Here is a 27,844-nt window from a genome sequence, read left to right as displayed (position 1 = left end):
GGCCTGACACTCACTACGGGAGGCTCCCCAGCCCGGCTGCACCACCCACCTCTACCTAGTCGCGTGCCCCGGCCAGTGCCCCTTCCACTCCCACCCAGTGCCCCCGCAGGGCCCCCTCTGTCCTCTTAGGGACCTCCACTCCCGGACCAATCGCCTCCTGCCTCAGGGCCCCCCCCACTCATGGGCCAATCGCCCCCTGCCTCAGGGCCCCCCATTCCTGGGCCAATGGCCTTCTGCCTCAGGGACTCCCACTCCCAGCTGGTCCCCCCCTGCCTCAGGGACCCCCACTCCTGGCCGTTCCGTCAGGGCCCCAGACTCGCGGCTGCTCCCCCGCTCCTGCCTCTGGGCCCCCCACTCCCGGCCTGTGGTAGCCCCTGTCTCAGGGCCGCCCACTCCCGGGCCGTCTCCCCTGCCTCAGCGACCCCACTCCTGGGCCAATGCCCTTCTGCCTCAGGGACCCCCACTCCCAGCCGGTACCCCCCTGCCTCAAGGCCCCCGACTCCCGGCTGCTCCCCACCTGCCTCGGGGCCCCCCACTCCTAGGCCTACGTCCCCCTGCCTCAGGGCCCCTCATTCTCCATCCTCCTGACCCCCTCAGGGATCTTCCGGACCGGTCCCCCCTAACTCAAGGGCCCCCACTCTTCATCCTCCCGACCCCGCACTCCCAGCCCCGTCCCCGCCGCCCCAGGGCCCCCTTTGGCCCCGGCTCCTCGCGGCGCCCCCTCCCCCGCGCGCGGCCGAGGCGGCGGAGTCCGCGCGTCATGGCGGCGGCGGGCGGGGCGCGTCTCGCACGCAGCGCGCCGGGCGGAGCGCTCGCCGCATTGTTTGCTTCGCTGGGGAGCGAGCGAGCGACCCGGCCCTGGCGTCCGAGCCAGCCCCGCGTCCCGCGCCCGCCGCCCGCCGCCCGCCGCCCGCGCCCGCGCCCGCCGGCCGGGCCCCCCGAGCCGGGCCTCCAGCCGGGCCCCGAGCCCGAGCCCGCGCCGCGCGAGCCGCTGCCCGAGAGTCCGCGGCCGCCGCTGCCGGGCCCGGAGCCGCCGCGGCCGAGAAGAGCCCGCGCCCAGGAGCGGCGGCGGGGCCCGGCCTGCGCGGCCGTTGGCGGAGGAGCCGCGGGCGCCATTAGCGCCGCCTCGGCCGCGCCGGCCCCCGCGCCCGCCCGCTTGCCGGGCTCCCGCGGCCGCGGCGCCCCGAAGGTGAGTGGGCGGGGGCCTGGCCGGGGAGGCCTCCCCGCCGCCTCGCGGGCCGGCCGGTCGCCGCCGCCGCCTCGGCCCGGCCTCTCGGGGTTGTGGTGCCGACGCCATGTTTGGCGGCGGCGGCGGCGGCGGCGGCTCCGCATTGTCTGTGGGCCGGGAGCCCGGGATGCCGGGGAGGCCGGGCGGGGAGACCGGGGAGGTCGGGCCGGGCGGCCGGGGAGACGGGCGGGAAGACGGGGAGGCCGGGCGGGGAGACCGGGTAGGTCAGGCCGGGGAGTCGAGGGAGGCCGAGTCGGGCTGTGGGTCTCGGCGGCCTGGGCCGCGGCGCCTGCCCGGAGTCCGCGCTCGAGTCGGGTCGGGCCTCGGGCAGCCGCCGAGCCGGCCGGGCCGCCCCTTATGTAACAGACAGGCCCGCCGAGCTCTGCCAAGACGGGAACTCCCTGAGAGCAGGGACGCGCCCCGAGATCGCCCAGGAGCCGCGCGGCCTGCGGCGGCCGGGCTTGGGAACCGGCACCGCGGCCTCCCCGGGCGTTTGCAGGGAGACGCCTCGCGACGAACGCGAGGCTTCCCCGGGTCTTTTAAACGAGTGACACGATTGAGGCGCAGTTCACGGGAAACGCGGCTCTTGTGAGCGGACGCGGGAGTTCTGAGAATCCGTAGCAGCGGGAGCCCCTGCCCCGCGGGTGCGGCCCCGTCTCCCCAGAAAGCGCGGCCGCCCGTGTCTGTTTCTGAGGGTCTGTCGCCAGGTGGTTGTGTAGTTAGTGGAATCGGCGGATGTTTTTGTTTGGCTGGCCCAGCGCCGTCCCGAGTGCTGTGTGTTTCACACAACTTCGCACAGCTCAGCGGCCGCGGCTCCCGTGGCCTTTACGGAGAGGCCCGGCGCGTGGCCGGCTTCTCCCTGGGCGGGCGGTGGGAAGATGGAAGCGGCCGTGGTGTGGGCAGCCTTCCCCGCTTTTGGCCCGCAGGGCTCTTCAGGATGTACTTAAGGGCATTATTTCTTGAGAAGCTACGTGTGTGCCCCCGCGGATCCCTCCCAGTGGAAATGCTTGTCCCAGCACGGAAGGGCCAGGGACAGAACCGGCCCAGGGGGGAAGCAGTGAAGCAGAGGAGGTCGTGGGTCGCCCTGCCCTGCTGAGGGCCTGCTTTCCCCGGGTCCCAGTTACATGTTGAGGGTATAGAGCTGCTGTGGCCGTGAAGCCTTCGGTTCAGTTCTCCCCTTGTGGAAAGTGTTGCGATGAAGAGCTTCACGGCTCCCTGGGAGAGTGGGTTTCCAGGGGCTGCTTATCGTTAGGGCGACTCAGGACTTTACTGTCGAGGGGAAAATTACAGGTTCTTTTCTGATCTGGTGAGTAACCAACTGTTGCTTCTGCCCCACCTCAGTAGTGACGCGTGTCGCCGTCCCGGGTGCACTAGGGTCGCTCTCTGCAGGCTGTGGTGTCACCTCTGCAGGGCTCACAGGGCCGGCTGGGGGGTGGCTGTGCTGACAGCTCCGCAGGAATCCAGGGTTGAGTGGGTACCTGGAGGCCCTGGAGATGCAGGGGGGCTGAGGTTTGGCCGACCACATTTTCTCTCCTATTCCTTTCTGTAGGTGATTGCAATCTAGTTTCAACATACAATGAGGATTTCTGTCTGATACAGAGAGAGATACCCAGTGTCTGGAGGGTCTGTCTTAAGAAGTGCTCTTAAAGTCTGCTGGGATTTCCTTTCGGGACTCACATAGGGAAGGCTGCTCCCTGAGGGCTTTTTCTCAGGCCCAATAGATCAGGGCAAGGCTGCTGTGGGTGCCCCTGATCCCCCTGGGCCCCGAGGCCAGGCGTCCCTGACCTGGCAGGGCGAGATGCAGAGTGGGCCTTGGGCTTCAGCTGAGAGTATTTGTTTCGCGAGTCAGTCACTGAAAAATCATTTTGCTTCCTGTCAGTGAAGTGTGGCGCTTTGGAGGGAGGCACTGCCCAGCGGGTGGTGGTCTTCACAGGAGGTGTCCACACACCAGGCACCCTGGGGACAGCTGGGAATAGACGTAGTCCGTGGTGTTTGGACAGCAGAGGCCTCTGCCACAAGGAGCTGGAGGTATGGGTGGCAGCTCACTGGTTTTGCCCACCTCTGGAAAAGCTGATTCTCTGTGGCCAAGTCTTCAGGCACCTGAGCCAGCGCTGGCGACCCTCCTGGTGAGGGTCTCTGCAAGCAGCGAGGGGTTCCTGGGGGTCACCCCTCGCTGTGGAGCCTGAGTGGAGCGTCTGCCTTCACGTGTGCTGGGGAGAACAGAGATTCCCTTTGGCGTAATGCACGTATCTGAATTCACTCAGAAAGGAGGAGGACATGGCCAGCACCATGGTCTCAGTGGGGATTGAGGAGTGCCCCTGAGGGGAAGGGGCAGGTTGGCTCAGCCTGTGGTGGTTTCCATGGTGGTCACTGCTAAGGCTCTGCAGAAGCGGGGTTGGGGCCTCCCAGGGGCGAAGACTGTCCCCTCAGACCAGTACAGGGCTCCCCTGTTGGTCCCCTGTGCTGTGGTGTGCGTGTGGAGGGCCTGTCTATAGAGGATGGACGGGCTGTGATCTGTCTCCTACACCTGGCCCCAGCAGGAATGCTGCAAGGACCGTGGTGACTCTGGGCTCATGGGAGTAGTGGGGAGGGGAAGAGTGGTTTAGGGGGAGCATCCGATAGGATCAGGTAGCCACTGAGCATGCCTGTCTCGTGGGCATAGCCTCTGTGCCTGGTGGGGTCCATCCCTGTGTGTGGACTTCCTGGGGGACTGCCTGCATGCCGGGAAAGTCCTGCAGCTGTGGGCTCTGGGCCGGACCCCTCCTCCTTGGGGAGCGTTGCTGTGGTCTCCGCAGCCTGTTGGTGTGGTCTGAGAGGGGACTGGTGCGTGGTGGTAGGGACGCAGGTGCTCAGGAGGGCTCCTCAGGCTGCCTCTCTGCCTGTTACCGCTGCTCTCTCCCTGGTCCTGGGGAGTCGCTCAGGCCTGGATGCGTGGTTTTTGACACCTTGGAAAGAGGTTAGCTGTGAGTTTTGCTTTGATTGGGCTTTGAGCTGCTGAACTAGATCTGCCCAAGCGTACTTTTGCGGCTTTCTCGAGTCTTTGGTCACCCTGCGTAGAATTAACTTTACTTTTGCCTTTATTTTAGGTAATCATTACCAAATGAGGAGGAAAGGACGATGTCATCGAGGCTCTGCAGCGAGGCATCCTTCTTCCCCATGCAGTGTTAAACACTCCCCCACGCGAGAAACGCTGACCTACGCTCAAGCTCAAAGGATGGTAGAGATAGAAATTGAAGGGCGCTTGCACAGGATCAGTATTTTTGATCCCCTGGAGATCATATTGGAAGATGACCTCACTGCTCAAGAGATGAGTGAGTGCAACAGCAATAAGGAAAACAGCGAGCGGCCCCCTGTCTGCTTAAGAACTAAGCGTCACAAAAACAACAGAGTCAAAAAGAAAAATGAGGCCCTCCCCAGCGCCCACGGCACGCCGGCCTCGGCCAGTGCCCTCCCGGAGCCCAAGGTGCGCATCGTGGAGTACAGCCCTCCGTCCGCCCCCAGGAGGCCTCCGGTGTACTACAAGTTCATCGAGAAGTCGGCTGAGGAACTGGACAACGAGGTGGAGTATGACATGGACGAGGAGGACTATGCCTGGCTGGAGATCGTCAATGAGAAGCGCAAGGGCGACTGCGTCCCCGCCGTGTCGCAGAGCATGTTTGAGTTCCTGATGGACCGCTTCGAGAAGGAGTCGCACTGCGAGAACCAGAAGCAGGGCGAGCAGCAGTCTCTGATCGATGAGGACGCCGTGTGCTGCATCTGCATGGACGGGGAGTGCCAGAACAGCAACGTGATCCTCTTCTGTGACATGTGCAACCTGGCCGTGCACCAGGAGTGCTACGGGGTGCCCTACATCCCCGAGGGCCAGTGGCTCTGCCGCCACTGCCTGCAGTCCCGGGCCCGGCCCGCCGACTGTGTGCTGTGCCCCAACAAGGGTGGTGCCTTCAAAAAGACAGATGACGACCGCTGGGGTCACGTGGTGTGTGCCCTGTGGATCCCAGAGGTCGGCTTTGCCAACACGGTGTTCATCGAGCCCATTGATGGGGTGAGGAACATCCCTCCAGCCCGGTGGAAACTGACATGCTACCTCTGTAAGCAGAAGGGCGTGGGTGCCTGCATCCAGTGCCACAAAGCAAACTGCTACACAGCATTCCATGTGACGTGTGCCCAGAAGGCTGGCCTGTACATGAAAATGGAGCCCGTGAAGGAACTGACTGGCAGTGGCACCACCTTCTCCGTCAGAAAGACCGCTTACTGTGATGTCCACACGCCTCCAGGCTGCACCCGGAGGCCTCTGAATATTTACGGGGATGTCGAAATGAAAAATGGCGTCTGTCGAAAAGAGAGCTCGGTTAAAACGGTCAGGTCCACATCCAAGGTCAGGAAGAAGGCAAAAAAGGCTAAGAAAGCTCTGGCGGAGCCCTGCGCGGTCCTGCCGACCGTGTGCGCTCCTTATATTCCCCCGCAGAGGTAAGCGTGTCCAAGGATTGAGTCCACAAGGAGCTTGCAGTGCGGGACCCTAGGAGGACGTGGGCACAGCCTGCAGGGCCCGTGCTGCGTGGTCGTGGCGTTTCCTGTTGGCGCAGCTTCCTGATATTCCCCTGAAGTGTAGTTCTGCTTGTTTACCACATCTTTTTGGGGAATAGATGTTGTAAAAGATTTTAATCTGTAGGCTTGGAATGATCTATAGTTTTCTAGTTGTTTTTTCTGGAGGTGGAGTTTTGCTTTGTCGCCCAGGCTGGAGTGTAGTGGCGCAATCTCGGCTCACTGCAACCCCCGCCTCCTGGGTTCAAGCAATTCTGCCTCAGCCTCATGAGTAGCTGGGACTGCAGGTGTGCGCCACCATGCCCAACAAATTTTTGTATTTTTTAAATAGAGATGGGGTTTCACCATGTTGGCTAGGCTGGTCTCAAACGCCTGACCTCAAGTGATCTGCCCGCTTTGGCTTCCCAAAGTGCTGGAATTACAGCACTTGCTCAGCCTTTTTTTTTTAAATAGGGTTTTGCTCTGTTGCCCAGGCTGGAGTGTAGTGGCATGATCTCAGCTCACTGCAGCCTCTGCCGCCAGGTTCCAGCAATTCCTGTGTCTCAGCCTCCGGAGTAGCTGGGACTACGGGCGTGTGCTGCCATGCCCAGCTAATTTTGTATTTTTAGTAGAGGCGGGGTTTCACCATGTTGCGCAGGGTGGTCTGGAACTCCTGAGCTCAGGCAGTCTGCCCACCTCTGCATCCCAAAGTGCTAGGACTATAGGCGTTAGCCACCATGCCCAGCCGTGAGTGAAGATTTTTAGGAATTTCAGTGACTAAACTTTAAGAAGGATGAAGCCCACGCAGGAGCTCTGTATGACTTTCAACCCGAGGGGCTCTGGCCTGGGCTTCGCAGTGACCGCCGGCATCGGGACATCCACTGCTGTGGCCTTGGCCCCGTTTCCCGTGCTGTGCCCCCCACTTGCTGCACATGCCCTGAGGAAAGGGTGGCCAAACAAGGGGAGGAGCTGTGAGCACAGATGGGGCCTGCCGGTCAACAGAGCGGGTAGAGCCAGCCTGGTGCTGAGCTTGCAGCTTGGCTGGGGGAGATGCCCGGAGCCCCAGTACCACACAGACCCTCCAGGACTGCCAGGGGTCAGTGAGCAGGGCCCTCTGAGGTGTCAGACCTGCCCCATGTGTGAGGGGAGGGCAGCACAGGTGGGACGCATGCAGGCTGAGCTGCATTGGGCGGTGAGGCTGGGAGGTTGCAGTGAGCTAAGATTGTGCTACTGCACCCCAGCCTGGGTGACAGAGTGAAACTGTGTCTCAAAAAAAAAAAAAGAAGTTTTAAGTGATTTTTGTTAATATTACTCTACTTTGCCAAAGTGAAGTCCAGTTTCTTTTCACAGAGCTGTAAATACTCAGAGAATTAGTCAATTCAGACGGAATGAACAAAAAATGCCCATAATCCTTCCCATCCAGAGAAAACCCCGTCAAAACCAAGGTGTTTGTCTTTGTAAATTAATCTGACTTTGAAAAGATGGTTTTGCTTGGATTTCTACCTATGAGTCAAAAAGTCTAGGGTTTGTATTAAGAGCTTCTGTATAAGAGGTCTAAAAATTTCAGCTTTACTGAAATTGAAGCAAAATAAACAAAATGTGATCTAACAGAATGAAGAGCCAAAAGTCTGAAGTGCTCCCTTCCCTGGCCAGTACCAGATGATGACCTGCTCTGGGAGAGGCCGGGCCTGGCCGGGCCGCATGCTCTCTGTTCTTTGGCTCCTGATGTTGGGTAGGCAGGACTGTTTGAAGGAGGCAGCGTTTGCATGCAGAGACGCAGGGGCCTGAAGTGGCCAGGGCTGATTGAGAAGAAAACTTGACCTAAATATTTGAAAGCACGTATTGGAGCTAAACTGCGTACTATGTGGTTCTGTTCTTTTCCTAACTTGGGAATAAACTATTATTTCAGCTTCGAGTAGAGAGAGAGAAACAAACCTGGATGAGTGTTCCTGGCTGCGGTCTCTGCAGTCTGGGTTTCCCAGTCTCCAGGAGATGCTGGTGCTTCAGGCCACCTTGCCACCAGTGGAGGAGCTCCCAGTGCGCCTGGCCTGTTGGCACCATGGTGCTGGACCCACCTCTGGGGTGGTTGTGAGGGGCAGGCTCTCAATACAGTACTGACTGCTGCCTGAAACCGGGTTTACAGCCTTGCTGTGGTCTGAGAGGCAGCTAATCTGGCAGCCCTGTTCTTAGGCCCTGGGCACTACCCCTGGGTGCATGTAGGAGGCCTCAGCTGTGCATTTGAATTGTGTGTAGATGAGGGTGAAGCTTCTTACTTATTTTTTATTTTATGTTTAGAGACAGGGTCTTGTTCTGTTGCCCATGTTGGAGTGCAGTGGTGTGATCATGGCTCACCGTAGCCTCAAACTCTTGGACTCATGCGATCTTCCCGCCTCAGCCTCCTCCCAGCCTCAGCGGGGAATTTAGGCATGAGCCACTGTGCCTGGCCTGTGGTGAAGCTTCTTGATGTGCAGCCGTGGGTGGGGATGCTGAGTCTAGTTGGTTAGGGTGTGCACTAACCAATGGCTCTGGTGTAGGACCCATCTAGAGCATCTGAGGATGTTATGCTTCAGGCCAGCCAGTCACACTGAAAGAGGGATGTGACCCCATCTGAGCAGCATTTTAGAGAAAGAAGGTCTTCCTTATTCCTTGTGGACAGAACAGAATCTGCCTTCAGGGACTGACTGCTTTTATAATTCTAGTGGTTTAAAAAATTAAAATTTCAAGTAAAAAAGATAGTTCTTTTTTTTTTTTCCTTTTTTTTTTGAGATGGAGTCTTGCTTTGTTTCCCAGGCTGGAGTGCAGTGCCGTGATCTTGGCTCACTGCAACCTCCGCCTCCTGGGTTCAAGTGATTCTCCTGCCTCAGCCTCCCGAGTAGCTAGGATTACAGGCACGTACCACCACACCCAGTTGATTTTTGTATTTTTAGTAGAGACGGGGTTTCACCATATTGGCCAGGCTGGTCTCAAACTGCTGACCTCAGGTAATCCACCCGCCTCGAACTCCCAAAGTGCTGGGTTTACAGGCGTGAGCCACTGCGCCGGGCTAAAAAATATAGTTTTAAGGTTATAGTCTGTTCTTTTGTAAGTTTAATATACTATGATTAAATAATAACAGCAGTAAATAAGCACTTTGAAAAACAGGCAGGGCCAGGTGCGTGGCTCACACCTGTAATGCCAGCACTTTGGGAGGCCGAGATGGGCAGATCACGAGGTCAGGAGTTCAAGACCAGCGTGGCTAACATGGTGAACACCCATCTGTACTAAAAATATAAAAATTAGCCAGGCGTGGTGGTGCGTGCCTGTAGTGCCAGCTATTTAGGAGGCTGAGGGAGGAGAATCTCCTGAACAGAGTTCTGCTCTTTTGCTCAGACTGGGATGCAGTGGCGTGATTATGGCTCACTACAGCCTCGACCTCCTGGGCTCAAGCGACTCCCCCACCTCAGCCTCCTGAGTAGCTGGGACCACAGGCGTGTGCCATGCCCTGCTAATGTTTTTATTTTTTGGTGAGATGGGGTCAAGCAATCTGCCTGCCTCCGCCTCCCAAAGTGCTGAGATTACAGGCGTGAACTACCATGCCTGGCCTTACATTGATTCATTGTTATTTTTTCTTTTCTGTTCTTTTTTTTTTTTTTTCTTGAGATGGAGCCTCGCTCTGTTGCCCAAGCTGGAGTGCAATGGCATGATCTCAGCTCACTGCAGCCTCCACCTCCCAGGTTCAAGTGATCCTCGTGCCTCAGCCTTCTGAGTAGCTGGGACTACAGGTGTGTGCCATGGTGTCTGGCTAATTTTTGTATTTTTAGTAGAGATGAGGTTTCACCATGTTGTCCAGGATGGTCTCGAACTCATGACTTCAGGTGATCTGCCTGCCTCGGCCTCCCAGAGTGCTGAGATTACAGGCGTGAACCACTGCACCCAGCCGTATTTTTTCTTTTCACTTCCTCTCTCCAGCATACATCAGTTTTTATTAACGGATTGAGTTGCACCTATGTAGAATGACATATTTTTTTTGAGACGGAGTCTTGCTCTGTCACCCAGGCTGGAGCGCAGTGGCATGATCTCGGTTCACTACAAGCTCCGCCTCCGGGGTTCATGCCATTCTCCTGCCTCAGCCTCCTGAGTAGCTGGGGTCACAGGTGCCCACCACCACACCTGCTAATTTTTTGTATTTTTAGTAGAGAGGGGGTTTCACCATGTTAGCCAAGATGGTCTTGATCTCCTGACCTCGTGATCTGCCTGCCTCAGCCTCCCAAAGTGCTGGGATTACAGGTGTGAGCCACCGAGCCGGGCCAGGAGGACATTTTGTCTTTAGTCTTAAAGGAAAAGGGAAAGTCTTTTCCATTTGCACCAGTTTGAAATTAGGGCTCCCTTAACATGGATTACTGCAGGACTCATTCACATGAGAGTTCATACATGGAGTGAAAAGACAAACAGGGTTTCCTGATAACTCTTTTTGGTTAATTGCATGAAATGAGGGATAAATACACGCATAATCTGTTTAACAAAACTCCTAGGTTCATCAGAATGCAAAGTAGAAAGTGTCTTAAAAGAGACTGATCAGCAGGCAGACGGCCTGTGTTGGTTTGGTTCCTTTGACTGCTTCAGATCTTCTAGGAGGAGCTCCTCTACTATGAGAGCCTGGACTTCGACCTCATGGACAGGAACCTCGGATAGGCAAGGCTTTCTGATGGGTGCTCCTCCTACCTTCATTCGAATGAGGTGTTCCTCCTGCTTTCACCCTGATAGGGTGCTCCTCCCCCCTTCGCTGGGGTCATTTTATTTTGAGTTTAAAAGGATCAACTGGTCTTGGTCAGCCTTAGGAAGGGAAGCATCAGTCAGATGAAAATGCGTGGCGAACTTTAAATACCTGGCTACTTCTCTTCATGCATTTAAATTAGATTGACCTGAGCTGTTAGAAAAGTTGACTGGGTGCGGTGGCTCAGGCTAGTAATCCTAGCACTGGAAGGCTGAGGTGGGTGGATTGCTTGAGCCCAGGAGATCCAGGCTGCAGTGAGTTGTGATCGCACCTTTGTATTCCAGCCTGGGTGACAGAGTGAGACCCTGTCTCTAAAGGGTTTTGCATGGTTATCCAGAGCATTCTCTTGAGTTTTGGTTCTCTTTGACACAGCTGTATCTGGAGATCCTCTGTGTGAGGCATGTTTAGAGAAAGAGGAACATTGACCCCTGGAATTGATATTCTTCCAAGAAATCTTTTAGTCTTGTTGGTAAAGGCAGTCCTCAGATGGTACCAGTCCCTTTGTTAGTGGTGAGCCTACAGAGATGGTGCCTGGTGTGCAGAGCAATGTGGTTGGATGGAGGTGAACAGAGCAGTCTAGGGACCCTGGGCTGCCTGCTTGTCCTAGCCCATCACAGCACAGTCATTCAGCAGACATGCTGCACCAGCTGATTGTTTGAGCTTGGACTTGGTGCACATGATGGAGTTCGTCTGGATCTCCTGTCTTGATATTCGATATGAAGATTAGTTGGTCCAGCCCATGTCCTAATAGATGTTGTTAGCAGGTAGTCTGAACTTGAACTATCTCACATGAAGAAAGTTCCTTCTGCTGCCTCTTTTAATTTCTCTCTGGCTTCATGAACAGTCATGCACCCCCAGTGCCATCCTTTTGAGCTCCCAAAGGCCTCTGCCAGACACATCGCCTCCAGGGGTGACTCCTTGACCCACCGTGCCATCACCACTGGCTCTGCACCCCTTCTGAGCCATTCCTGGAGCTTGAGGCACTGTGAGGTCAGGGGAAAAGGGTCAGCGTGGCAAGGACAGATGGTCACCCAAGCTGGGGTCATAGAGCGGCTTATGGACTTCCTGGAAGTCAGTGGGAGCTCATTTGGGAACCCCCAAGATGAGGCCCTGTGGGGTGTCTGAAATGGTGGCAGAAGGGGCAGGAATGGGGTCCGGCAGTTGTCTTCCCTCAGGTCCTGGCGGATGGATAGCAAAGTCCTGTGTAGACACGGTCACCCACTGGTGGTGTATGCCGGCTGCTAAGGGCCTTGGGTGGCGGGCCTCGGCCCCCACAGTCCAGAGAGTGTCTGTCTGCTATTGCCTGCAGGGTAGGCACCTTGGGCCCCGGAATTCGGAAGGCACTTTTTTCCTACCCGGACTCACTTCTCACACTGTTGGAGGCTACCTGGCCCTAGTCTATTTTATAGAGACAGGGTCTCACTCTGTTGTCCAGGCTGATCTTGAATGCCTGGGCTTAAGCAATCCTCCTGCCTAGGCCTCCCAAAGTGTTGAGATTACAGGTGTGAGCCACCTCGCCCAGCCCCAGCCTTAGTCTGTAGTCTAATGCTGGAGGGTAGTATGTTGACTCTGGAATAAAGATGCCACTATTCTAGAACTTTTTCTGGGGTCACTGTTGGGAGGCGTTGTCTCCCTTGGGCACTTGCTGCAGCCCCCGGCTGTTGAGCTGCACAGCTGTGGTCAGAGGGTGGGGAAGCTGTTCTGTCTTGGGGGTGTTGAGTCCACTAGGTAGGCCCCGTGAGGACCCCAGCTGTCACCTGGTGGGCACCTGCAGAGGTTTTGTTTTGTTCTTTTAATTGAGGCGGGGTCTTGCTCTGTCGCCCAGGCAGGAGTGAAGTGGCGCAATCCTAGCTCACTGCAGCCTTGGACTCCTGGGCCCAAGTGGTCCTCAGCCTCCCAAAGTGCTAGGGTTACAGATTAGAGCCACCGGCCGCGGCCCCCTTTGGCTTGTGTTTTTAAGTCTTTTTTTCCCTCCATGTTTCTGGCTGTTAATTTTGTTTTATAAAAGTTTGTATCTGGCATGGATTGAAGCAGGAGACACTGGCTCAGTGCCCAATGGGGGGAGCCCTGTGTGGGTACCTCCCAGGCGGTATGGGTGCATGAGTTGGCTGCTGCAGGTGGCACTGGGAGGCATGGCAGGGCCTTGAGGCCACAGGTGGCAGCTCCCTGTGCTTGACCTGCATCGGGTCTAGAGTGGTGGGCACTCGGGAAGGAAGCACCAAGATGACACATTGGAAGGAGGAGCTGCAGGGCAGGTCCAGCCAGTGCCTGGGAGCTCGAGAGGGCTCCTGGGTCGACGCAGCCTGCGGGAGTGCCTGCTCTCCTGCGTGAGGAACGGACCTTAATGCCGTTTGAAACACTGACTCATTCCTGCCCTCCTGTGACTTTGTTGGTTTTCTGGGTTTTAGTGCAGATTGTATCTGGCAGCTCACAACGAAGCCCTTCCCAGTGCAGGCTGACAGACAGGAGGGATTCTCCTCTTCAGAAATGGACATTACTACATCTGGAAACAGATTTTTTTTTTCTTTTTTTTCTTTTTTTTGAGATGGAGTCTTGCTCTGTCGCCCAGGCTGGAGTGAATTGGCGTGATCTAGGCTCACTGCAACCTCTGCCCTCCGGGTTCAAGCGATTCTCCTGCCGCAGCCTCCCGAGTAGCCGGGATTACAGGTGCATGTCACCACGCCCAGCTAATTTTTGTATTTTTAGTGGAGATGGGGTTTCGTCACGTTGGCCAGGCTGGTCTCGATCTCCTGACTGACCTAAGGTAATCCGCCTGCCTTAGCTTCCCCAAGTGTTGGGATTACAGGCATAAGCCACTGTGCCCGGCCTAGGTTTGTTTTGATTGAAAAAGCTGAAGCAAATAAAAATTGTGCTGGGGAAAACTCTGAGTGCTCACAGGATGGGCTGTGTTTCTCACTGGCCTCACCGCACCTTCCTCTGCCCTCAGACTCTCCAAGATGCTGGCGTTTACTGAACTAAAGCTAACATTTCACAGAGCAGGGCCATGGGCCATGAACCACAGTCGTCTGGCCATTTAGACAGCTCTGCCCTGCCCCCGGCGATTTGGGTACCCAACCATGTCATTCCCACCCCTAGCTTTGTGGGGCACCGTTCCGCTAGGCCTGGTTCTCTTCCCTGAAGCACCCCAGGCATGTAGAAGATGTTCTCAGCAGAGGGGAGACACCACAGTGTAGCTGACTTCTGTCTCTCTTCACTTTCACCATATTTACTTACTTTTGGCAGAAGTGGGGTTGAAAATTTATGTGAAGTTTTCTTTACTACTGGCGACAGTGGGGCAGATTACTGCCACACATTCTCACCTCTGCTCCAGCCTAGGTGCTACCTGCTGGAGGCGGTGGTGGCTTTCCTGAGAGCACCTCCCGGGCTCGGGTTGGTGGGGAGCTTGGTTTTACCTTTTTATGTGGAAATAACTTCAAATTTACAAAATATTCGCAAAAATAAAGAGAGCAGGGACTACCCAGGTGCTCTACATAGAGTTGCCTGTTGCTGGGGCTGCGTCCTCTCGTGCACACCCTGCCCCGTCGGAGAGGATCCCAGATGTGGCCCTTGCCAACGCACGTCAGGCAAGTGAAAAGAGCAGGTGTCCCCTGGCGATGGGCAGCAGGCTTCATGGTGCCCCAGCCTTGGTGCAGGAGTCCCCTGGGGTGAGATTCAGGGCTCTGGCCGGCTGGTCTCGTGTTTCCTGAGCGATGGATGTGGGCACGGCGTCCTCCACCTCGCACCACCCGGCATGAGGTCTGCGTGTGTGTCATGCCAGGGCTCTGGGCCCGCACTGGGAGCTCCTGCCCTGCCTGTGCACTGTTTGTCGTGCGCTTGTGCCCGTGGGTGGGTGTATCTTTTCATTTTTAGTGATGTCTTTAAAAAATTCTTTTTTAATTTTGAAATCTTTAGAGAGAGCCCCCTGTTCTTTCACTCAGCTTCAGAAGTTATACGCACCTGGCCAGCCTCCCCTCTCCCATTCCTTCCATTCCATTGTTTTGAAGCAAGTCCTGGTCATGAAATTCCATTCATGCACCTGTCAGTGTGTAAAGGTTCTTAAAAGCAACCATAATTTTATAGTGTCTGATGAACCGAAGTTTGTTAATTTCATCGTACTCCTCAAATTTATCACCCTTTCCGTATGTGGTATGTGCATGCTGGGTCTGCTTTAAGAAACTCGTCCCTGCTCTGCAGCCGTGAAGCTGTTCCCTGTATTTCCTCTAGGGGTCTTTAAAAATTTTTGTGTTTTTTTTTTTTTTTTTTTTGAAATGGAGTCTGACTCTGTCACCCAGGCTGGAGTGCAGTGGCGCAGTCTCGGCTCACTGCAACCTTTGCTTCCTGGGCTCAAGCGATTCTGCCTCAGCTTCCCAAGTAACTGGGATTACAGGCGCCTACCACCACGCCTGGCTAATTTTTGTATTTTTAGTAGAGATGGGGTTTCGCCGTGTTGGCCAGGCTGGTCTCGAACTCTTGACCTCAAGTGATCCGCCCACCTCGGCCTCTCAAAGTGCTGGGATTATAGGCATGAGCCATTAATGGCTCCTGGCCAAAAATTTTTTTAATAAAAATAAAAGGCCGGGTGCGGTGGCTCACGCCTGTAATCCCAGCACTTTGGGAGGCCAAGGTGGGCGGATCACGAGGTCAAGAGATTGAGATCATCCTGGCCAACATGGTGAAACCCCATCTCTACTAAAAATACAAAAATTAGCTGGCCGTGGTGGTGGGCACCTGTAGTCCCAGCTACTAGGGAGGCTGAGAGGCAGGAGAATTGCTTGAACCCAGGAGGCGGAGGTTGCAGTGAGCTGAGATCATGCCACTGCACTCCAGCCTAGTGACAGAGCGAGACTTCATCTCAAAAAAACAAAAAATAGAGATGGGGTCTCACTATGTTGCCTAGGCTGGTCTTGAACTCCTGAGCTCAAATGATCCACTCACGTCAGCCTCTGAAAGTGCTGGGATTGTAGGGGTGAGCCATAGCGCCTGGCCACCTCGAGGAGTCTTGAGCCCTCCTGGAATTGCTGTTTGGTGTGAGGCTGGGTTAGGCCTGGTGAGTCGTCTGGGTTGTGAGCCAGCCTGCTTGGCCTCCTGGTCTCAGGCCAGCTGTGACCTGGACCTTGGGCCACCCAGCAGCTTTGTGTTGAACCTCAGTCTGTGGTTGGGTGGGCACCCCTTGTCTCCAGAATGGTCCTGGTGTGTGAGGTCCTTGGTGCGTCTGTGCAGCGGGCAGTAGCTTTAAAGTTCCTGCTTCACCTTGTCGGACTTCTGGTTAGAGTCCTTCCGACATTAGTGTTCATTTGGGAAGCTTGGACTCTTTACACCATTAATTACACTGTTAATTTCACTTAAACATGGAGGTGGGCCAGTTTGCTGCCCATGTAAGACTTCTTTTACTTTTTTGAGACAAGGTCTTGCTCTGTTGCCCAGGCTGGAGTTCAGTGGCATGATCTCAGTTCACTGCAGCCTCCACCTCCAGAGTTCAAGTGAGTCTTGTGCCTCAGCCTCCTGAGTAGCTGGGATTATAGGCATGTGCCACCACTCCTGGCTCTCTCTAGGAGTTCTTTAATGTCATAATAAAAATTCATGGTTTTCTCCATAAAAATCTATTAGATTTATTTCTAGGCACTTGTTAATACAGTACTTCTTAAAATTAGCATTTTTTTTTTTTAGTTATGTGTTGTAGATTGATACAACATGTTGTAGGATTCTTTTGGATTGTCTTTGTGGACAGTATCTGTGAAGAATGACTCCTGCCTCAGTCTCCCACTTGAACCCAGGAGGCGGAGCTTGCAGTGAGCTGAGATCGTGCCATTGCACTCCAGCCTGGGTGACAGAGCAAGACTATCTCAAAAAAAAAAAAAGAAGTGGACTGTGCTGCTTGCTGTAGGATTTTATCCATGTTCTTTTATTTCTGCCTCTCAAATATTGTTTAATCTTAATGTATTTTTAAATTTTGAGTGATTTTTCTGTTTTTGGGAGGAATTTTTGATATGTTAATACTATAGATCTTAGTATATTTTGAAAACTGATGATGTTTGATACATACCAAATAATGTGTGGACCATAAATGTAAATAGCAGTGCCCACAAACCCACTCATAGCCTAGGAATTGGGAGACTCAGCACCGCCGGCCGAATGCGCCTGTGCGGTGTGTCCCATTCCATCCCTGTTGTGCCGCCTGTGGGAGAATTCTGTCAGCTTCACTGAGACACTTAGTACCCTCCCTTTACCTGTGGTTTTGCTTTCCATGGTGTCAGTTGCCCATGGTCAGCCATAGTCTGAAAGTATTAAATGGGAAATTCCAGCAGTAAGCAGTTCATAAGTTTTCAGTTGTGCACCATTCTGAGCAGCGTGATCACAGTCTCACTGTCCTGTCCTGCCTGCCGGGAGCGTGAATCTTCCCTTTGTCCAGCGCACCCATGCCGTGCAGCTGCCTGCCCCTTACCCGCTTAGTAGCAGGTACCAAGATCCAGGCTGGCGCTTGGTCCTGTTCCAAGTTTCAGGCAGCCGCTGGAGGTCTTGGAACTATCCCCCTTGGTTAAGGGGGGACTCTTGTCATTCACACACCATGAAATTTACCCATGTGAAGTGTACAGTTGAGTGGATTTTAGTTCACAGAGTTGTGCATTTATCACCACAACCAATTTTAGAACATTTTCATCACCTCCAAAGGAAACCCTGTGCCTCTTAGCCATTACCCCAACTTCCCACCTTCTCATCCCCCCCAACCCCTGGCAGCCACCCATCTGCATCCTTTCTCCGTGGATTTGCCTGTTGTGGGCATTTCATAGAAATGTGTTTTTTTGTTCTTTTATGACTGGTGTCTTTGACTGAGCATCACGTTTTCAAGGTCCATCCATCATGTCCCCTGGGTCCATCGTGCCCCCTGGGTCCATAGTGCCCCTTGGGTCAGTGTGGCATTCCTTTTCATGGCTGCGTAATGTTCGTTGTATGGATAGGCCACGTTTAAAAAATCTATTCATCTTTTGATGGATGTTTGTTTTTTTCCTACTTTGGAGCTATTACGAACAATGCTGCTCTGAACATTTGTGTAACAGTTTTTAGGTCGTGTGTTTTTATTTCTCTTGGGTATATTCTAGGAGTGGAGTTGCTGGGTCACATGGTAACGCTGTTTAGTATTTTGAGGAAGTGCCAGATTGTTTTCCAAGGCAGCTATACCACTGTATATTCTCAGGCTGCTGTCTTTTTGATGGCACCCATTCCATGGTGCAGGGGCATCGATCGCTCAGGGGGGTTTTGCTTTGCAGTTCCACAGTGGCTGAAGATGTTGCCTGGCCATTTGCGTATTTTCTTTGGAGAAATGTCTGTTCAGGTCTTTGCCATGTTTTGATTGGTTAGCTGACTTCTTACTGTTATAAGAGTTCTCTGTCTGTTCTGGATACTAGACTCCCTATTAGCTACATGACTTGCAAATACCTTCTTTTCATTCTGTGGGTCATCGTATTGTTTTATTCAGTGTTCTTTGAAGCACAAACATTACAAGTTTGATGGAGTCCAGTTTATCTGTTTTCGGTTGCTTGTGCTTTTGGTATCACACGAAAGAAGGCTTTGCCTAACCAAGGGTCATTTAATAGGAGTTTTATTTATTTTTATATATGCACATATGTATATATTGTAAGAGATGGGTCTCACTATGTTGCCCAGGCTGTTCTGAAACTCCTGGGCTCAAGCGATCTTCTCGCCTTGGCGTCCCAAAGTGCTGGGATTGCAGGTGTGAGTCACCACGTCTGGCCACCGTTTTCCTATATATGATTTCTGCCTTTGCCTGTTAGCAGTCTAGAAGCATGTGGGGCTGGCTGGCTGGCTTTCTTTCTTAGCCAAATTAATTTTTTAAACTCTTGATATCCATTGCTTGTGCTGTGGGCAAAGGACGTGGCCTGCATGGTACGCATTCATTCTTTGATGCTTGTTGAGACTTTATGGCCCAATAGGTTATATATTTTTTGTAAATAGTCCATCTGTGCTTGTGAATATGTGTGTTCTTCTTTCTTTGATGCAATATTCTCTATGAGCTTGTTGGGTCAAATGTATAAATCATGCTTACATTTTTAATATCCTTAATTTGTTTTTGCGTGAATTGGTTTCATTAGGCTTGTAGGTTTAACAGTTCTCATTGTAGCTCCTGGAGGTTTTGCATTTGATATTTTCAAGATGTCCCGTTAGGCAGTGTGTACGCATTTGGAATTTGGTTACTTCCTTCGATCATGGTGCAGTAGCCCTCGTAGCCCTCTTTACTCCAGTCATGGTGTTTCTCTGGCCTCAGTTCAGCCGATCAGTCAGCAGTACCCACTTCTGCTCCTTAGTGTATATACCTGGACATTTTCCTTATGTCCGGCTTCAGCCTTGCTGTGGTATTTTAAAACTGGAATTAAATTTTTTTTTTTTTTTTTTTGGAGACGGAGTCTCATTCTGTCGCCCAGGCTGGAGTGCAGTGGCATGATCTCAGCTCACTACAACTTCCGCCTCCCGTGTTCAAGCGATTCTCCTGCCTCAAGCCTCCCAAGTAGCTGGGATTACAGGTACCTGTCACCATGCCTGGCTAATTTTTGTATTTTTAGTAGAGACGAGGTTTCACTATCTTGGCCAGGCTGATCTTGAACTCCTGACCTCATGATCCACCTGCCTCGGCCTCCCAAAGTGCTGGGATTACAGGCGTGAGCCATTGCACCTGGCCTAAAACTGGAATTTTAAATTTTTAACCAGATTGACAACCTCTTCATTAGCAAGTTTGGACTGTTGACTTATGTTGGATTACTGATCTATTTTGGATTTGTTTCCATGATCCTTTTTTTCCCTTTTTCTTTATTTTTCCTCTGAGACTGAGTCTTGCTATGTTGCCCAGGCTGGAGTGCAGTGGCGTGATCTTGGCTCACTGTAACATCTGTCTCCCGGGTTCAAGCAGTTCTCCTGCCTCAGTCTCCTGAATAGCTAGGATTACGAGCGTGTGCCACCACGCCTGGCTAATTTTTTTGTGTTTTTAGTAGGGATGGGGTTTCACCATGTTGGCCAGGCTGGTCTCGAACACCTGACCTCATGATCCGCCCGCTTTGGCTTCCAAAAGTGCTGGGATTACAGGCGGAAGCCACCGCGCCCGGCTCCCTTTTTCTTCTGATGTATTGACTTAGATGGTTTTGCTGTTTCGGAGTGGGGGGCATTTTTCCTCCTCTTCTCATTTGGAAGGTGTACATTCCATTTAACTCTCTGTATTCAAATTTTTTCAGTATTTTACTGTGGTCACGTACACATAACATAAAATGTACCATCTTGACCGTTGTAAGTGTATAGCTCAGGGGCATGAAGCACTTCAATATTGCTGTGCAGCCATCACCACCGTCTATCTTCAGAGCTTTTTGTCTTCCCAGTCTGAAACTCTGTCCCAGTTAAACAGGAACTCCCCATTCCTCCCTCCCCGGCTGCGGGTGTCCACCGTTCTACTCCCTGTCTCCATGAATTTGACTCGTCTTCAGTCCCTCACATAAGTGCCATCAGGCAGTATTTGTCTTTTTGTGTCTGGCTTATTGCACTGAGCACGTTTTCAAGGTTTTTCCATGTCATTGCATGCATTGGAACTTCCTTGCCTTTTAAGGCTGAATAAGCAAAAGTATGTGGAGATAAACTTTTGCTTACCCATTCCTTCCTCCATGGGCTCTTGGGTTGCTTCCGTGTTTTAGCCATTGTGTATAATGCTGTGAAGAACATGGGTGATAAGTATCTGAACCCGTTTTCAGTTCTTTTGGGCATATACCCGGAAGTGGGATTGCCAGGTCACACGGGCGTTTCTGTCTTTAAGTTTAGTTTTTGAGGAGCCACAACACTTGTTTTCCACAGCGGCTGCACCTTTTTACATTCTTGCCGGCGGTGCGCAAGGGTTCGGGGTTTCCACATCCTCGCCAACATTTTTTTTTGTTTTTTGTTAGTATTTTTTGATAGCCATTCTAATGGGCGTGAAGGTGACATCATAGTTTGGTTTGCATTTCTGTGTTTATTGAGCATTTGTACTTTTGAAGAATTGTCTATTTGAGTATTTTAACCAGTTTTCAATTGGGTTATTTTTTGTTGAGTTTTAGGAGTTTCTGGTTATTAATCGCATATCAGATATGTGATTTGAAAATATCTCCTCCCATTCACTCTGCTGTGTGTTTTTTTTAATGCACACATTTTAACATTTTTCATGAAGCCCAGTTTATTTTTTCTTTTGTTTCCTGTGCCTTTGGTGTCTTATTCAAGAAATCATTGCCAAATCCAGTATCATGAAGCTTTTCCCTTCTGTTTTAAGAGATTTATAGTTTTAGGTCTTATGTCTAGGTCTTTGATTGATTTTGAGTTAATTTTTGTGTGTGAAATGAGGCAAGGTCCAACTTCACATTCTTTTGCATGGCCATATCCACTTGTCCTGGTGCCATTCTGCTGAAAAGACTGTCTTTTCCCCTCTGAATGGTCTTGGCACCCTTGTCAACAGTCTATGCTGGATACGGGAAGGTTTGCTTCAGGGTTCTCTGCTATTCCCATGGTCTATATGTCTGTCCTTTCGTCAGCACCACACTGTTTTGATGACCGTAGCTTTGTGGTAAGTTCTGAAGTCAGGAAGCGTGACTTTTACAGCTTTTTCAAGGTGATTTGGCTGTTGGGTGTTCCTTGAGTTTCCATATGAATTTTAAGGTGGATTTTCCTATTTCTGCAAGAGACATCATTGGTATTTTGACAGGAAGTGCATTGGATCTGTAGATCACTTTCAGTGGTATTGACATCTTAACAATATTGGTCCTCCTATCCATACATTCCCTAGTGCATTTGGTGGGTCCCATGGTAAAGTATTTATGTGTCAGCATGTAGACTTGGCTTAACAAAAATCCAAGGAATACTTGATGTTGGAACTCTGGTGACCTCCCTCATTTCCGGGGTTCTTTTCCCTAGTGTGGGTTCTTTTTTTTTTTTGAGACGAAGTCTCGCTCTTGTTCCCCAGGCTGGAGTGCAATGGTGCGATCTTGGCTCATTGCAACGTCTGCTTCCCGGGCTCAAGCGATTCTCCCGCCTCAGCCTCCCGAGTAGCTGGGATTGTAGGCACGCACCACCATGCCCGGCTAATTTTTGTATTTTTAGTAGAGACGGGGTTTCACCATGTTGGCCAGGCTGGTCTCGAACTCCTGACCTCAGGTGATCCGCCCGCCTCGGCCTCTCAAAGTGCTGGGATTACAGGCGTGAGCCAGCATGCCCGGCCCCTAGTGTGGGTTCTGACTTGTCTGCAATCATCCCTGAGGTAGGCATTGCGGCTGCTGCCTCCAGGCCTCCCTCATCTCGCCCACTCTGCCGGCATCTCAGTCCAGCCAGCCCTCAGGGACCGCTTTCTGTGGTTGTCATATGTATGTCTTTGCTTAGTTTTCTTATCTGAGGTCTGTTTCCCCTTAACTCTTCTGTCCGAGTTGAGTGGGGGGGGCTCATCGTCTCAGCTGGAAAGCTGCTCTTCCATGCTCTTCTCACTCTTAATTTTGGGTTTTTCAGCCTCTTGCTCACATGAGCTCCCTCAGCCTCCCAAGTAGCTGGGGTCACAGACGCACACCCCTGCATCTGGCTCTTAAGTTTTTAAAGCATTTTCATTAAAGTCTTTTTGCTCACAACTTGTGGGCTGTTCACATTTCCAGAAGCCCTGACTCTGGTGAGAAGGTGGTGGCTTGTTTATGAGGTCAGAATCTTTTCTCACATCTTACGGGTCAGAAGAAATAAAAACAAACAGAATCTTTCTTTCTTTCTTTTCTAAGAGATAGGGCTGGCTGGGTGTGGTGGCTCATGTCTGTAATCCCAGTACTTTGGGAGGCTGAGGCGGGTGGATCACTTGAGGCCAGGAGTTCGAGACCAGCCTGGCCAACATAACAAAACCCCATCTCTACTGAAAATATAAAAATTAGCTGGGTGTGGGCCGGGAGCGGTGGCTTACGCCTGTCATCCCAGCACTTGGGACGCCGAGGTGGACAGAACACCTGAGGTCAGGAGTTTTGAGACCAGCCTGGCCAGCATGGTGAAACCTTGTCTCTGCTAAAAATACAAAAATTAGCTGGGTGTGGTGATGGGCGCCTGTAGTCCCAGCTACTAGGGAGGCTGAGGCAGGAGAATCGCTTGAACCCAGGAGGCGGAGGTTGCAGTGAGCTGAAATTGTGCCACTGCACTCTAGCCTGGGCAATAGAGTGAGACTCCATCTCAAAAAAGAAGACTCACTGAACCAGAAGAGTTAAGGGTTGTGCTATTTACTGCACATGGTTTGCCTCAGTCCAAAGTGGTAAAAACAAACTGCTCCCAAAACAGCAGGCCATGAGGTGACCAGGTCCAGCCCAGCCCAGCCTGCAGAGGAGGAGCCATGTGGGGCTGTGATCAGAGCCCAGCGTCCCAGTGCACCTGCTGACGCCCTCTCCGGCCTCTGGCTTCCTTCCGTTGGCTGTCCTTGGAGGGTTGTGCTTCGTGGGCAGGCGTTTGGTGTCCTGAGCATGTAGACTGCCCTTGGAGTGGTGGGCAGGATTGTTTTAGCCTAAAGGGGTTCCACATCTGCACGGGAGCTCTTGGTGATGGGTCACTCTGGCAAAGTTCCCCCAGCGGGTTCTCTGTGAGGAGGCACCTCACGGTCAGTTCTGGGTCTGGTGAGTGTTCTCCTGCAGGCTCCACACTTGAGCCAGGTCCTGCTGGAAGAGGCGGTGTTGGGTGTTCCCTTGGTGGATGAGAGGCACCGAGGGTCTTGGTGGCTCCATGTGCCCCCAGGGGCAGCACTTTGCATTTCTTGGGAGACTTGAAGATGACTGATGTCATTTTATTGAGCACGGTAAAACAGCACCTGTTAGCGGCTTATACCTTGAGCTCTCTCTCTCTTATTGGAGGTGACATAGGGACCAGTGCCCACCTCTCCCATGGCATCCGAGTGGACAGGGTCTAGGGTTTTGGGCCCGCTGACACAGATGTGGTTGAAGTCAGCTTGTGTGCAGATGGGGTCACATAGAAAGAATGAAAACTGTTGAAGGCTTTGCTCAGCATGTTTTCTTTTTGGATATTCAATCTGATAAATATTGTAGTGAATGAGAAGTGGATGAAATCTTTTTTTTTAGATTTTATTTTTGAGTCAGAATCTCGCTCTGTCACCCAGGCTGAAGTGCAGTGGTGCGATTTCGGCTCACTGCAACCTCCACCTCCCAGGTTTAAGCAATTCTCCTGCCTCAGCCTCCCAAGTAGCCGGGACTACAGGCATGCACCACCACATTCAGCTAATATTTTTGTATTTTTGGTAGAGATGGAGTTTCACCATGTTGGCCAGGCTGGTCTCAAACTCCTGGCCTCAAGGGATCCCCCTGCCTCGGCCTCCCAAAGTGCTGGGATTACAGGCAGGAGCCACTGTGCCCAACCTAAAAAGTGGATGAAATCTTCAAATGGTTGGAGATAGTGGATTTTGTTTTAGCAGCACTAGGATAGTAGAAATTACAGGTGTCATTGCTTAGGGAGAAAAAGTATGAACACATGGTTTTATTAGCAGTAATACTGTCATTTCTAGTTTATGTGATGAAACATCTTAACGTACTGCTTCAAAGATATGTATCTTCAAAGATACGTTTGTGTTTTAGGTTAAATAGGATTGCGAATCAGGTGGCCATTCAGCGGAAGAAGCAGTTTGTGGAGCGAGCCCACAGCTACTGGCTGCTCAAGCGGCTGTCCAGGAATGGTGCCCCCCTGCTGCGGCGGCTGCAGTCCAGCCTGCAGTCTCAGCGAAGCTCACAGCAGGTACGTGGCTCGTGGCTCCCACAGCCTTTCTGCGTCTCTCACCCCCATCCTCCTGGGAGAGGGCACCTGGTTCAGGCTGGTCGTGGTGCTGCCCCCTGGGCTCAGGTTCCCCATTGGGAAGCCTCGGTCTCGTCCAGCCCTGGAGCTGTAGGAGGAGTTAGGTGTGCCCTGGGCTCTGGATCTGCGACTGGGGGGGTGATTCTTATCCATGCCTGTCACTGGGTGTTTCTTCCATTTTGAGTTGCACTCCCCCGCCCTGCCCTGCCCGCACACATGCTGATGGGCAGTGGCCAGCTCTGGGGACTGGGGATGCTCAGGGATGTGTTACGCTGTGGCTGCATGAGCGTCCAGGCTGGGGACACCAGGAGTGGGACCCAGTGAGCACACCCGGGCCATGTGGGTGGGGGTCTGTGTGCTGGGCCTGGAGTGTGGGTTTTGGAAATATGTGAGGAGTGGTTTATTTCGAGGGGCTTGCTCTGAAGGTTGGTTTAGCTGGGACTGTGGTGGGGTGGGGAGGGCTCGAGAGAGCTGAGAGAGTGGGAGGGAAGGAGCAGGACTTTTCCGTTTTAAAAGAACAAACCCAAACTCTTACATTTTGATAGTAGGTTTGAGTTTATAGACTCATCTGATACTGTGAAACAGTTCTGAAAAAATGGGTTTACAGAGTGAAGTAGCTTCTGTGAGATGCACAAAAGTAAATTGAAAACACAAGTGGCTCTGCACACGGCCCAGGACCTGCGGCCGGTGCCCTCTGCCCACGCTGCCTATTGAGGAGCCGCTGGTCTTTTGGAAGAGCTGTCTGCTGCTGGCGTCGCGTGGCCTGAGTGCCTCTTGGAATTTCCTCATGGTGCTTTTCACTGCCATCCTGGGCACGAAGCGAAACCATCCTGCTCTGCTGTGAGGTGGCGACTTGCTCACAGGAAGCTTGAGTCTACAGGGTTCACGGTTGGTCCCCGTGCAGTGGTGTAGTGGCTGGTGCTGTCTCTGCCTCGCAGACTCTGCCCCTGCAGCGTGAGCCCTGTTCAGTCACCTGCCGTGGCTGCCTTGTGCTCCAGGGAACTACAGAGTCTGGCACTCTGGTCTGGCAGGTGGTGGTTTGTGGGTCTGATTTGGTGTGGTGGGGTCCAAAGTTTTCTGACCACCTTGGTGCGTCTTGGCTGTGGAGTGTTCCGGGCCTCCCGTGCCGTCCACCTGGGTTGCCCCACTGTGTGTCTGTCCGTGGAACTTGGGGCTTCCCGGGCAGGTCTGAGAGCCAGCGCCTCTCCAAGTGAGATCCTCACATGGCCACAGAATTGAGGCTTCAGTGAATGTCTTTCGGCTGTTGAATGAGTTAACTGCATCTTCCGTTCCACGATGTGACTTTGCTTTCCATCTCTCCTCTGTCCTCACCTCGTAGCCTCCAGGGCTCCCGGAAAGGACAGCACGGTTTAGGGGGCTCTTAAGAGGCAGAGTCAGGAAGTGGCTGAGCGGCGGGAAGCTCTGGGGGCTGGAGGCATTGGTCTCGGCCCCCGCGATGTTGGGGAAAGGAAGAGAGGCTTTGTTGGGAGGAAGTTGAGGTTCAGATCTTGGGTCTTATCTCGGGGCTGGACAGAACTCCAGATAAGCCGCAGAGGAGCTGTGAAGGGCGGATTCCATGGAAAGTGGGCGTGGATGTGGCCAGACGGGACGTCCAGCGGTGGGAATCATCATTTCTACTTTCATAAGCTGGGACACGAGGGCCAGGATCCCTGCAGTAGCAGGACACGTGGGCCAGTGGGCAGGGGCCACGGGGACCCAGGCAGCTGGGGGTGGCCTGGGGCGTGGTGGAGCCAGGCAAGGGAAGGGGGAGGGTTGCAAGGAAGAGGTGACCCGCTGGAACCTGCCAGCTGGGCCCCCTCTGCTTCATCGCTGCCTGTTAGGCCTCATGTCCTGTTGTGTGCAGAATATGTTTGTAAGGAGAGAACATCCCCACAGCACGGCCAGAGCAGCTCTTCTGGCAGAGGGGGCAGCTTCGCGAAGACACCTGGGAAAGAGCAGCAGGAGCTGCCTGGACTTGAGCCGCAGCACAGCAGTTGGTGTGGAGAGCCTGGAAACCTGCCTCTGTGTGAACGGGCTGTTGGGAGAGACTGTGCTTCTGCCTTCTCCTGGCCAGGGATGGCCACGGCTTGGTGTGGTTTCATGGTTTTGAAGCTTTGGAAGTACCTGATGCATTTGATTCCTCTGCGTCTCTGTGTACCTGCCCCAGCCTGACCCTGGGAGAGGACCTTGTGGTGGGGGCAGGTGGACAAACTGGACGGGGTCTCTGAGAGGCCAGCAGGCGCCAAGGGTGCTGCAGCGATGGCGGGTCTGTGCTGGCCGCGCATACAGGGCCCTGGTTTTTGTTCTGGTGTGTGTGGCCATTGAAGGCCGCAGGGAGAACAGGGGCGGCGGCTTAGCTTTAGGGTGAGCAGCGATTTGTGCGTATGCTGGTGGCGTCCCACTGTGTCTCCTGCTCCCGTGGCCCATCCTTCTTGTCCTGGGAGCACATCCTCCAGCTTTCCCAGTGTCTGTTCTGTGGCATGCTGGGCGCTGCTGCCCACATTGTCCTTGCTGTGCTGCGTGTGTGGCCTCTGCCAGTACCACGCACCTGCTGGCAGCATTGGGCCCAGTGGCAGGAGCTGGGTGCTGTTGCCAGGAGGCCTGGGGTCGGCCACTCTGTGACACTGTGGGCCCTCACCCCAGGAGCTGGCCTGTGCCTTCCAGCAGAGGCGATTTTAACCTGACTGTCCCCTAGTCTTGCCCTGTGTCTCCCCTGTGTGTCTGGAATGGATGCAGAGGCGCTCAACGCTTCTTCCCGGCAGTGGGGACGCCTGAGTGCTTCTCCTTCACTTCTGTCCTTTCTCGTGGAGCCTCCCACTGTTGATTTTTACATGGGAAATATCGAGCACTTCAGAGCCGAGTAAGGAACCTTGATCCTTCTGAGTGGATGAGGCTGCGTGTGTCATGGGACCTTGGGCCCAGGTGCTGTCAATGGGGCCCCTGCCACTGCGGATGGCGTTTGTTAAACCAGGTTGGGAAGCAGACTAGTAAGTTTGCTTAGCAGCCAGTGCGTGATAAAGGGCTTCCTGGTGATGAGGAGATTTCTTCCGCTTCGTAACAGATTCCCAGGCCAAATGTCCTTTTGGCCGAGGTTTTCAGAAGTGTCGATTGCAAGCTGAGGGACAGGCGATACTCAGATGCTCCAGGGAGCTTGGTTTTTGGAGCCCACGTTTTCCTGCCTTTGCTTGAGTTGATGTGGATCTTGTTACTCTTAGCCTGGATTTCCTGCCTGAGGGTGTTCAGCAACATTGAGGAAAACCCAGTGATCCTCAGTTCAGGGGACACCAGCGCAGCAACGCTCCACCTCGCCGTGGAGAGGCCTGGCCTTGGGGGTGGGGGTGTGGGGCTCGGCCTCCTCCTTAAGCCTCCTTTTTTGAGCAGTTTGGAGTCCAGGGTCCTTGCATCTTGTAGTCCAGCAGTCTTTGCCTTCACACCCTCGGTCCTTTAAAAGCTATGACGGAACCCTGAGGAGGGCAAGTGGGAACTCGGGGACAGAGGCGTGGGGGGAGAGGAGG

The 27,844-nt window shown here is 53.3% G+C and overlaps 1 protein-coding gene across 11 annotated transcripts in view; it reads left to right on the top strand.

Annotated features, from left to right (window-relative positions):
* Positions 1 to 806: 806 nt before the first annotated feature.
* The window catches only part of BRD1 (bromodomain containing 1), a 53,733-nt gene continuing 26,695 nt past the window's right edge, over positions 807 to 27,844 (top strand). Inside the window, exons 1-4 of one of the 11 annotated variants that reach the window (XM_063663107.1) lie at positions 807 to 1,189; positions 4,315 to 5,695; positions 18,917 to 19,039; positions 24,116 to 24,272. In XM_063663107.1, coding sequence (XP_063519177.1) covers positions 4,329 to 5,695; positions 18,917 to 19,039; positions 24,116 to 24,272 — 1,647 coding nt within the window. In that variant the 5' untranslated portion in view covers positions 807 to 1,189; positions 4,315 to 4,328. The remainder of the gene's footprint in view (positions 1,190 to 4,314; positions 5,696 to 18,916; positions 19,040 to 24,115; positions 24,273 to 27,844) is intronic. The other 10 variants (XM_063663100.1, XM_063663099.1, XM_063663102.1 and 7 more) reach the window with 10 other exon arrangements.

This window comes from Pongo pygmaeus, chromosome 23 (assembly GCF_028885625.2).
Source record: "Pongo pygmaeus isolate AG05252 chromosome 23, NHGRI_mPonPyg2-v2.0_pri, whole genome shotgun sequence".
Classification (NCBI taxonomy): Eukaryota; Metazoa; Chordata; class Mammalia; order Primates; family Hominidae; genus Pongo; species Pongo pygmaeus.
The sequence above is the reverse complement of the archived record's forward strand: the minus strand, read 5'-3'. Positions and strand labels throughout refer to the sequence as shown.